Source organism: Dipteris shenzhenensis, chromosome 32 (assembly GCF_047967505.1).
Source record: "Dipteris shenzhenensis isolate YYH24624 ecotype China chromosome 32, Dip_SZ_1.0, whole genome shotgun sequence".
NCBI lineage: Eukaryota > Viridiplantae > Streptophyta > Polypodiopsida > Gleicheniales > Dipteridaceae > Dipteris > Dipteris shenzhenensis.
This window is the reverse complement of record NC_141627.1, coordinates 31419010-31430461: the sequence shown is the minus strand read 5'-3', so window position 1 is coordinate 31430461 and position 11452 is coordinate 31419010. Positions and strand designations below refer to the sequence as shown.

General features: G+C 40.1%; 2 protein-coding genes across 2 annotated transcripts; both read right to left on the bottom strand.

Annotated features, from left to right (window-relative positions):
- Positions 1 to 353: 353 nt before the first annotated feature.
- LOC147880608 (pentatricopeptide repeat-containing protein At2g13600-like) lies at positions 354 to 2234 on the bottom strand. The gene is made up of 2 exons (XM_087371269.1): positions 1823 to 2234; positions 354 to 1519 (listed from the first exon to the last, which is right to left on the bottom strand). Exons 1-2 carry the CDS (start codon positions 2208 to 2210, stop codon positions 585 to 587), a joined length of 1323 nt encoding a protein of 440 aa, XP_087227395.1. The 5' UTR covers positions 2211 to 2234; the 3' UTR covers positions 354 to 584.
- Positions 2235 to 2266: 32 nt separating this feature from the next.
- On the bottom strand, positions 2267 to 3098 carry LOC147880607 (pentatricopeptide repeat-containing protein At3g53360, mitochondrial-like). Its single transcript, XM_087370642.1, has 3 exons — positions 2633 to 3098; positions 2460 to 2563; positions 2267 to 2305 (listed from the first exon to the last, which is right to left on the bottom strand). The coding sequence occupies exons 1-3, from the start codon at positions 3096 to 3098 to the stop codon at positions 2267 to 2269; spliced, it is 609 nt and encodes a 202-aa protein (XP_087226768.1).
- Positions 3099 to 11452: the final 8354 nt, after the last annotated feature.

Genomic DNA, 11452 nt, shown 5'->3' with positions numbered 1-11452 from the left:
GAGAGATTTTATATGATAAAAGACAAAAGAGTGTTTTTTAAGAATATTGAGGATTGTGAGGTTCTGTGCTTGTGTACTAGCTTGCGATAGTACTGTCACCCGCAATAGCCCACAAACGGGCTTCATGTGCAACACACAGCTCTTCTAAACTGCCTCGGCTCACACTTCCTCTTGCTTAGTCACCTGCCAAAACACCTTAGGTCTCCATATCCTTGACAGCATCACAGTTGCCCATGCACATTCTCCTTCCGAGCCTAGTGATAGCGCATGTGCGATCACCTCCTCTTATCCTCGCCACCGATGTCCCGTTCCTTCTTTGCATAGCCTTGATATATAGAATTCAATGCCACATTGCCACCTTATTTGACACGCCAGCAAAGACATGGCAAAGCCATGTGGTACCAGGAATTTATCAAACCTTCTCCATGAACAAGGAATTTATCAAACCATCTCCATGAACCTACTCAACATCGGAATGAATATCCTTCTGCTGAAGATGAGAAGTCTGTCTGACCAAAAATTGAGGCACTAAATTATCCCTTCAACACAACTATGACCCGGCACTTTCTTCACACCACTATCAATCATTGACTTTTCCCAACTGACACATCCTCAGACCTACCTGCATTTGCATGGATGTCTGCTAGCAACACGTATGGTGACACATTCCTTGGATCTAGCTCAAAAACATAATTTGCAGCACGCACAGCACGCTCCACATCACTGTGAACTCTGCATGATGAAAGCAATCTCAACCATGCGGAAGGGACATGTTCAAATGGCATACCGATGATCAGGTCCTCTGTCTCTTCCAGCAGTCCTCTTCGCCCAAGAAGATCAATCATGCAGAAGTAATGCTCCACAGAAGGGGTTATGCCATAGTCTTTATTCATAGAGGCAAAATATTGCCTCGCATCAGCAACTAGACCTGTATGACTGCAAGCCGTGAGAACACAGATGAAGGTAATCTTGTCTGGCTTCAAACCTTCTGCCTGCATTTCAACAAACAGTCGCAAGGCCTCTTTGCCATGCCCATTCTGAGCACATGCAGTGATTGTAGCATTCCAGGAGAACACGTCCCGCTGTGGCATCTTTGCAAACACTGACCTCGCATCATTAAGATTCCCACATTTGCCATACATCTTGATAAGGGCACTTCCCACTGTAGCATCCAACTCCCATCCGCTGCCAGCAATAGCAGCATGAATCAGTCGACCATCTACTAGGGCTGCCTCACTGCCACACGCATCCAATACACAGAGGAAGGTGATCTCGTTTGGCTCTAAGCCTTCTGCCTGCATTTGCCCAAACAATTGCAGGGCCTCCTTGCCATGCCCATTTTGGGCACATGCAGTGATCATGCTATTCCAGGAGATCACATTCTGCCGTGGCATCTCTGCAAATACTATCTTTGCATCATTTAGACTCCCACACTTGCCATACATATTGATGAGGGCATTTCCCACAACAACATCTAGCTCCCAACCATAGCCAGCAGTAGTAGCATGGATCACTCGACCTTCTTCCAGGGCACCACCACTAGCACATGCATCCACTATGCAGATGAAGGTGACCTTGTCTGGCTCAAAGCCGTGGGCCTGCATTTGACCAAACATTTCCAGGGCATCCTTGCCATGCCCATTCTGGGCATGCACGGCAACCATGGCATTCCAGGAGATCCCATTCTGCTGTGCCATCTCTGCAAAGACTGCCCTCACATCATCTAGGCTCCCACTCTTGCCATACATATTGAGGAGGGCTGTCCCCACAATGACATCGGATTCCCAGCCATTGCCAGCAACAATAGAATGGATCACATGACCCTTTTCTAGGGCTGCCACACTGGCACATGCATCCACAACGCAGACAAAAGTGATCTTGTTTGGCTCAAAGCCGACAGCTTGCATCTGACCAAACAGTTGTAGGGCCTCCTTACCATGTCCATTCTGGGAACATGCAGCAATCATGGAAGTCCAGGAGACAACATTCTGCTGTAACATGTCTCTAAACACAGCCCTTGCATCATCTAGGTTCCCCCACTTGCCATACATATTTACAAGGGCTGTCCCAACAACAACATCTGACTCCCATTCATTGCCAGCAATAAAAGTATGGATCGCTTGACCCTCTTCTAAGGCTGCAACAATTGCACACGCATCCACAACACAGATGGACGTGACCCTATTTGGCTCAAAGCCTTCACCCTGCATTTGAGTAAACAATTGCAGGGCCTCCTTGCCATGCCCATTCTGGGCACACGCAGAGATCACGGCACTCCAGGAGACCACATCCTGCTGCGGCATCTCTGCAAACACAACCCTCACATCATTAAGACTACCGCACTTGCCGTACATATTGACGAGGGCTGTTCCCATAATAACATCCGACTCCCATCCATTGCAAGCAACAGTAGCATGGATCCCTCGACCTTCTTCTAGGGATATCATACTAGCACAGACATCCAGAACACAGACAGAGGTGATCTTGTCCAGCTCAAAGCCTTCGGTCTGCATTTGACCTACCAATTGCAGGGCTTCCATGCCTTGCCCATTCTGGGCATACGCTGCGATCATGGCACTCCAAGAGACCACATTCCTCTGTGGCATCTCTGCAAACAATGCCCTTGCATCACCTAGGTGCCCATTCTGGGCAAAAGCAGCGATCATAAGATTCCAAGAGTACAAATTTCGTTTAACTATTTTGTCAAACACAGCCCGTGCGTTCTCCACACTTCCACACTTGCTATACATTTGGATGAGGAGGTTACTCAAAAATCTGTTGCCAGCACATCCACGGATGCTCATGTGTTCATGCACACGTTTGCCCTCAGAGAGGGCTTTGGCGCTGGTGCAACGCCTTAAAAGCGACACATACGTAGGAAGATCTGTCTCTGGACCCAGCTGAGAGAGGATCTCATCATTCAAGTTTGCATGACTGAGGTCTTCATTTCTCTGATGATACCCATGTGTGCAACAGGCCTTGCTGATTCCTAAATCGCTTAGCACCCACTTGGACGTCCATCCACTGCGTGGTAGCTTGGTGGCCACCCACCTCAGACAGAAGACAGACAACGGCCCCAGAACCTCGCTCTCGTGCATATTGGGGTCTAATTTCGTACAAGGGCCGAGCCTACCAGAAAAATTTGAGCTTGTAGGCGTGCAACATACGAGTTGCCGTCTCTCCAAGGATAGAGGCTGAGACTCAAGATGAGGCGTACCTCTTGCCGCCGATAAAGATAAAGAAGAAGAAACACAACAGGGGAATAGAGTGTGTACCTCCATGCAAGCATTGCTAGCTAGTTGAGTAATCTGAGATCCAACCAGGAGAAAAGAAGAAATAAAACCTCCTAAGAGATGCCTTGCTTAGTGAGTTCATAGTTTTGAAGGTAGCAATTTCACCATGCAAATTATGGTTACTATGAGGTTTAAGTGTGGGTTAGTTGACGTCTTCTAGAGGTGCTAAATGTTCTTGTCTTTTGTTTGCCTTCTTGCGGCGATCCTAAATGCTTTTGCCTTTTGTTAGGTTTTCTCTCTAAAGATGACGGCTCTCTCTAGGAGGTTTCGCGAACAGGCGTCGAATATTAGGCCATGGCCCTACATGCCCAACGGCTCGGCGAAGGGGGAGCTTGGACATAAGCACTTTCACAAACGGGCATCGAACAAACATATAAATTTAATTATATTGCTACAATCAAGCAAATGGGAAGTGGCCAAGGGGTTTTCATGGCAAATTCTAATGTAGGATCCACCTCCTCCAAAAAAAATTTTGGGTGGCCTTACATTGCCGCCCAAGAAAATTCCTCCGCCCAAACTTTATTGGGATGCAACATAAGCATGTCCGCGCCCATTTGTGAAACCATTTGGGGGAGGACAATGGAAATGGCAACATGCTATTCACCCGTTTATGAGTCCTCTCTTTGTCTCTTGTATGACACCACCTTTATATTACTCTTGCCAAAATAGGCGCATCCCCACTTTATTTTTGAGTAGGGGATGTGCCACACTAGCCAAACTAGAGTGCCAACGCTTTCACTCCCATTTCCAGATATGGTCCTAAGCTAGCTCCCTGCTCCTCCCTCCTGCCCCCACCCACCCACACCTGCGCTTCAACCTGCCTCTCTCACTGTCGTTCATGTTCCCCACCCTCTGCTAGCAACACGTGCTTCCACGCTGCTCCTACTTCGTCGTGGCCCTTGGAAGCCCTATTTATAGGTCCACCACATACACACACACACACACACACACCTCTTTCACCTTTTTTCTCTCGTCTCTTTTACTCACGTACCTTTCCCCATATTCCATCACCTTCACTTTCTTTTTCTATTTCTCGTCCTTCCAATTTACAAGTTATTGGAAATATTTATCGAGCTACTTTACACTTAGACCTATAAATGACACTCCAAAAGGCAAGGCCTTAAGTCATGTGGTCATCAAACCTTGATCCTGGGGATCTAACTCAACACCCTACAAGGAATTATTCAAGCATTACCAAGGCTTTGATTCCTCTTGAATCTTTTGGAATATGTATATATCATTTCATGAATGCTATGTATATGTCATAATGATATCGAATACTGCTAATTTTTAGCACTGTCTCCTTAGAAGGAGTGCTATAGTGGAGGATTGAAACTCTTTTATGAATATCCACATGTAATTTTTTAAAACATTAATTAAGTCCTTTGTTTCAAATTGAGATTTATGGAGGTCATTCTACAAAGATTTCCTTTTAATAGCTGAGCGCCCTTTTAAATCTATTTTGCATCCAAAAGCCCTTGCTTCACCGCTATACTAGGAGGTAGCGTCCACCAACACTTGTGCACTCTTGTTATAATACGTGTATGATTATCAATTGTTTATGTTTGTTTTGGTGTAATCTAATCAGTTTGTATATGAGGTCAAAGCTTTGTTGTCTTACTGAAAGTATTCATGATTTGTAGTGCAGGATTAATGATATTGAAGCCAAATATAATTTTTTCATTAAACATTTTAATCAAATTTTTTGCAAATGTTACAAACATGTTATACTTCTTTGATGGTGGTGTATACACATTAGAAATTGTTTATCTTTTGGTTTCTACTATTGTATGAGCAATTATTATTTTCATACCATAATTTACAGAGTGTATGTTTTCAATAATATTATTTTTGTAAGCTAGATGTATGATTTTCATCATGTGTATTTATGGAGTGATCTGTCGAATATGGGTATGTAGTTCCAGGCTTGTTGTCTCGGATGGGTACGCTAGTCCAGATGTGATCTAGTTGTGTTCCATAAATTTTATATTCTCCTTGAATTGTAGCTTACACTTGGAAATATTCAGGATTTGCTCTAAGGTTGATGATTGTGGTGTTTTTTGTGACAAGTCAATATTGAAGTCACTTATTAATATTTTACTATTTTGTTTGGAATAGTTTGAAGAAAAACTTTTACAAATGTTATGCACACCTTATAGTTCTTTGATGGCGGTCTGTATATGTTTAAAAAATATGTATCTTCTATTTTGCATTGTTTTTTGTTTTAGTTTATTGTAAGCAAATAATGTATTGAATTTATGAAGGTAGTCATGTTTTGTATGTTTACCTTACATTTTGGTAATGAAGATTATATATTTTTGTGTTTGTTGATTTTTAAAACTAAAAATTTTCATTTTGATTCATTTGTTAGTCTTTCCATTTCCTTGTGGGCATCTTTTTCTATGGAGAAATGTTGTAAGTTCTCACATTTTTTACATGTGAAAAAAATGTGTATGGAAGTCCAAGTTATGTCCTTATGCTCTATGAATCATTCTATCTGCAGAGCTTGTTGAATTATAAACTTCTTAGCTTTGAAATGGGACACTTAGAGCTTGTTGAATGGGTACTCCTAAAGCTACCCCAATCCTTTAAGACCCATAGGTCGGCTATGATTCTAGCCTTATTCTAGAGGGATGGCTCTCAAGTCTAGTGATTTGATAAGTGTATTGGTCCTAGAGGAGGAGCATAGAAAAGTGTAAGGAGAAGGCTATGCCAAGGATGTAACTAGTAGCAAAAATAAGGTCAAAGTAGGAAGCCTAGATGAATGTACGGCATAGTGGGAGTTATTGGTTCAAGCCTAGATGGAACGAGAATCAAACCTAGCAAAGATGATAGTGTTTATTGAGTAAATATCATCCACAAAGGATAGAATGAAGTGTTATAACTATAGTAAAATAGGCTACATTGCTAGATACTACACCAACAAGTCCATAGATGGGCAAGGTAACAAAGGCAAGAAACATCTCAAGACACAAGTAGTAGGAGCACAGTATGCTTCAAGAGGTGAAGCCTCACATAAGATGTGTTATGCAATGGCAAGGGGGACGATTGTGCAAAACAAGATATGTTCAAGATCTTGGACATTTCAAAGAGTTACTTACGCATAGCTTTGCTAGTAGCAAACAAATATAATTGAGACATATGGGTATTAGACTCAAGTGCATCATAGAATGTGTTGTAGACATTATTGGTTCAAGACACTTGATTCAATCAAGGGATGTCCAAATGTTCATCTCAAAAATAATCATCTACTTTGATCAAAAGGACTAGTGGCATACCAATTCAACTTCCAAATGGTAGCATCAAATTCACTTGTGATGTGCCTTGGCTTGCCATGAATCTCCTATCAATTAATTAGTTGGGATCTCTTTAATGATAAGGTGATCTTGTTCACTCTATTTAGTCAAGAAGAAACCCTTCAGACATGGGTTGATAGATGAGATTTTTACAAGCTCTTAGTTATGCCCCTTGGAAAGAGAGCATACAAGATCACACACACTACTCTCAATGGTGGTACTAGAGGTATGGACATCTTCATTTTAGATCCATGTAGCTTGAATATAGGAACATTGTTGGTGGATTACCATGTATCAACGAGTAAAATTTTGGTATATGATGTAGTAACGTGCATTAATAGCATGTTAAAGTGAACACACAAAACAATATACATATTGATGAGGTAAGAGAAGACATCAACCTCTTAGTGGCTATACTTACACAAAATGTACTCTTCTCCCTTTCTAAAAGGATTAATATGAAACAATATATACAAAACCCTAATGTGGTTTCCCTAAAGTCCAGAAGGACTATTCACACTCAGACTTAGGTCCCTTGTAGATTTCTCTATGTTCCTATCCATCTGTCCTATGTATACAATTAAATATGTCCCATTGTATATAAATGGAAAATGACCATCCCCATGGCCCATTCTTCAACACTCCCCCATCACATAGGATGGTCTCTATATCACATAGAGATAGAAAATTTTTGAACATTTCAAATTTCTCATGTGGCAAGGTTTTTCTGAACAAATATGTTGCCTAATCCTTGGACAATTCATTCTAATTGTGAATTGGCTAGACTTCATTCTTCCTATCAATGTCATTTGAAGTGCTTTGATCATTGACTATCTTTTGGACTCTAGTGCCAATGAAGAAGGGTAGGTGATTTCATGCAATGCTTTAGTGAAGAAGTATGTAGCTTATTCTTGTATATGAGCATAAACAAGTTCTATCTAGGCATTGAGAAACTTTTTGTTGATGAAATCGTCATGCACTTTCATGTGCTTTGTTTTGGTATGAAAAAATGCGCTCTTTACTAGTTGAAAGCTCCTAAGTCCTCATAGATGGTTTGTTTCTTTCTTTACCATGACCTCGGGGGATTCACAGGGGGAAACTTATGATATCACGTGAGTGTACAATAGGGGGTTTTTTTGAAATGAGGCATAAGCTTATACATTAGGGGTGGGGGCCCTTTTTTTTTCCCCAATATTGAATTTAAGCTAGGGGGACCATGTCATATTTAAGAAGGGGGGACATAATATAGGTTACCTTGGGTAACTAGTCCAAACAAGTTTGATTTTGTATATGGTTTTAAATAGTCATAGGGAAAGTAACCTAAATTTGCTTATTGTGTAATCTAAATGCTTGAGAGAGAATGTAGATTTAAGGAAAGGGGGGGACATAATGGAATTTCGGTGGTATCTTATAAGCTTAAATAAGGGTGTTTTATCATCCTACGTGGATCTTAAATAGGGAGTTTTCTTAAAGTTCATGCACGCAGGTGACGTCCCCCTTTAATGAAGAGTGAATCCCCCGGGACCATGACACAAGAAGTTTAAGGTGTACTTTTTCCATGCCAATATGATGCCAATTTCCTTTCTCCATATTTATGTACAATAGAAGCCCCCGTATTTTATGTTAAAGCTAACTTTTGACTTCATAAATGAGCTTGCCATTAGAACCTATGATAAGATTAGCAAGACAAGTTGCAGTAAATACAATGCTTTGATGATAAGATCATCAAGATAAAGCACAACAAATACAATGTCTTGTTTGAGCCTTAAAAAGTCGTATTGATCTCATGAATGTTGTAAATCCATGTCCTAGGTGTATGCCTCAATTGATATAAGGAATTGAGTCATTTGTAAACTTTGGTTTCCTATCATTTGACAACATACTCTTTAGATTGGCTTATAATTTTTTTACAGGGGACGACAATTCAGCCACTATGCGAGTCTTGATAATATGGAGGATATGCTTAGAGAGGAGGCTTTTCTAGAGTCATGTCAGGTGGTCATTTATTTGCTATGAAGCATGTCATAAATAGTATGATGCTTGCATGCAAGAAAGATTTATGGTACATAGATTTAGGATGCACAAACCATATGACAGCTCATGAAGAATGGCTTGACCATAGAGAGAGCATGCCTATGCAAGAATTTGTTGCCACCGGTGATGATTCACTTCATGAGATTATCCATGTGGGCTCTATACCATTAGTGACAAAATATGGAGCTAAGAATAGACTTGGTGATGTACCATTGGAAAAGAACCCAAAAGATCATGAAAGGTCAAAGCACATTGATCTTTGCTAGCATTTCATTTGACATCAGGTGGAAAAAGGAATTGTCTAGCTCAAGGACCAAGTAGCTAACTTACTCAATGAAATGCTTGCATTATGAGAAGTTTGAAAAGTTCAAACCTATCTCTTTGTAATATAAAGACTATCAAAGCATATGGGTCATGGGCTTGTCATCGTCCATGTACATATGGTGCTATCTGTGTTGATATGTTGTATGTATGGGTAGATGGATAGGGACTTAAGAGGGATATTAAGCCCTTGTGCAAATAATCCTTATGGACTTAGGGAAACCCTAAGTATGGTTCAGTATATATTGTATCATGTTCATCTTTTTGGATATGTAAGAGTGTACATTTTGTATAGACAACTTGTGATCTCTCTATTCTCTCTTTGCTATAGTGTAGGAATGTATCCACATTTAGAGTTGTGTGCCCTTTCACAGGGCTGAAAGAGCTCAATTGGCAGTTAAAATCTAATCAACTTTAGAGTATAACGTACCAAATGATCTCAAAAATTATTAGAAGCAATTTATGTGACTAGAGATGCTCCATTAATGATAGCCATGGTGACTCTCTAGAGATGCTCCACTAATTACATTCTTCTCCAAGAGCAAATATGGGGAAGTTCCACCATAGCTTCAAAGAATCATGAGTAGGCACTGATAAAGGCAAATGTTTTCAAGGAGGTAGAGGCAAAATTCAATATCATTCAGGCAAAAACAATCAATAAGAATGAAGTAACAATCATTCAGTGAATATCATTTAGGCAAAAACAATCAACAAGGTAGAGGTAACTATTCACACAATCCAAGCAGAATCCAAGCAGAGAGTACAAAAAAGTTAGGGATCATCATGTTTATCACATCAACATCATGGTTCTTCCTATTAGGGGCGACGTGGAATTAGAGAAGTAGAGGTATCTACAAAAGAGGAGTTTATTAGTATAGTTAAGAAAAACAATAGGAAAGTGCAATTATTATGGTACAGCACACCATTGGCAACCCAAATGCTAGAAATTTTTTAGAGATATTACAAATGTGTAGTACGCAACAAAGTTGGGAATCATCATCAAAATCATAATCAACAACAATCTGCTAACTTTTCTAGTGAATAAAATCAAAGTTAGCCTAAAGACAATCAAGTCCAACACCAAGTTCTTATTTCTTAGTACTCAAATGATGAAAGTCCAAAGCACTTACATGATCATGTATTTGGTGGTTTTGACTCAAGTGCACATAATCATACATATAGAAGAATGGTTTTCAAAACCCTAAAATACAAAAGAGAATGTGATCATGGGTAACAACACCATACACAAGATAGAATGAATTGATAACATTTCTCTCTAGAGTGATAAAGGCATTGCACAAAGTAAGGAGATGCTTTCTTTGTTTTGACAATGTCACATAATCTGTTTTCAATTGATCAAATGATTGACAGAGATATGGAACCACTTTTTCAACAAGTTTGGTTACATAGCTAGAGAGTTATTCAATCCAAATAAAATCATTGGAAAAGGTGTCAACATTTGGCAAAATATTTAAACTTTAATTATGACCACTCATTCACTGATCTTTAATAGCTACTCATGATAAGTAGGATGCTTATTTAAGAACACTCTAGCACAAGAGGTTTGGATAAGTCAATTTTAAAAGTTTGGTTTCAGTCAAGAAGACAAATGTGGTTCAAGGGCTTTCACAAGTATATTTCCAAAAAGATGCATGTGAATCATGTTGCATGGGAAAGAAACAGTGTGATTCTTTTCCTATTTCTTGGTCTAGGAGCATTGACAGAATCTAGATCATCCATTCTAATATTTGAACTTTGATTGAACTTGTCTCTCAAACACTCATTATATTTCATAGCCTTCATTGATGATTATTCTAGAAAGACACGGAACTACTTTTTGAAGGAGAAAATAGATGCACTCAATGCATTCAAAGAGTTCAAAGATTTGATGGGAAAACAATTTAGAAAGTAAATCCTCTTGTGTGATAAAGGAGTATACAAACCAGAAGAATTCAATCAATTCTATGGACATCATGGGTTTAAGAGAATTCTGGTGCATGCTACTCTTGGTTGCAATCTACCCTAGTCCACTTTGATGCGTCTCTATTTTGCAAGTAGTTTGTCCCCCTCCTCATTTTATTGTCTTGTCACTGCTTGAGTATACATTACACATAATGAATCCATTGTAGCACACGAAGCTCCTCTCGTTGTATGTGCATAGCATAAAATTATAGCAATGCCAGGAGGATCGAGTACAATGCCCCCAAACTCCCCAATTGAATCAAAACAAAAGGAAACACATGGGGAAATGGGAGAGATGGCAACCATTTTGTGAGGAATCCCTCACCTCACTCCACCCATCCAAGAAGCGCATCCCAAAGTTGGAGTTATTATCTTCTGCTCTTACCATCCCCCATAGGTTGGAGCTAGCATGGGGGTCTTCCTTTATGCATCCATTCATCTATGCTTTGAATGGCAACTAGAGGCCACCAATTCTTTTTTAATGTTAGAAAATTAGGTGCTCATTTGGTTTGGGCAGAGCTTGGTGGTGGTAGCTGGTGCAGTGAG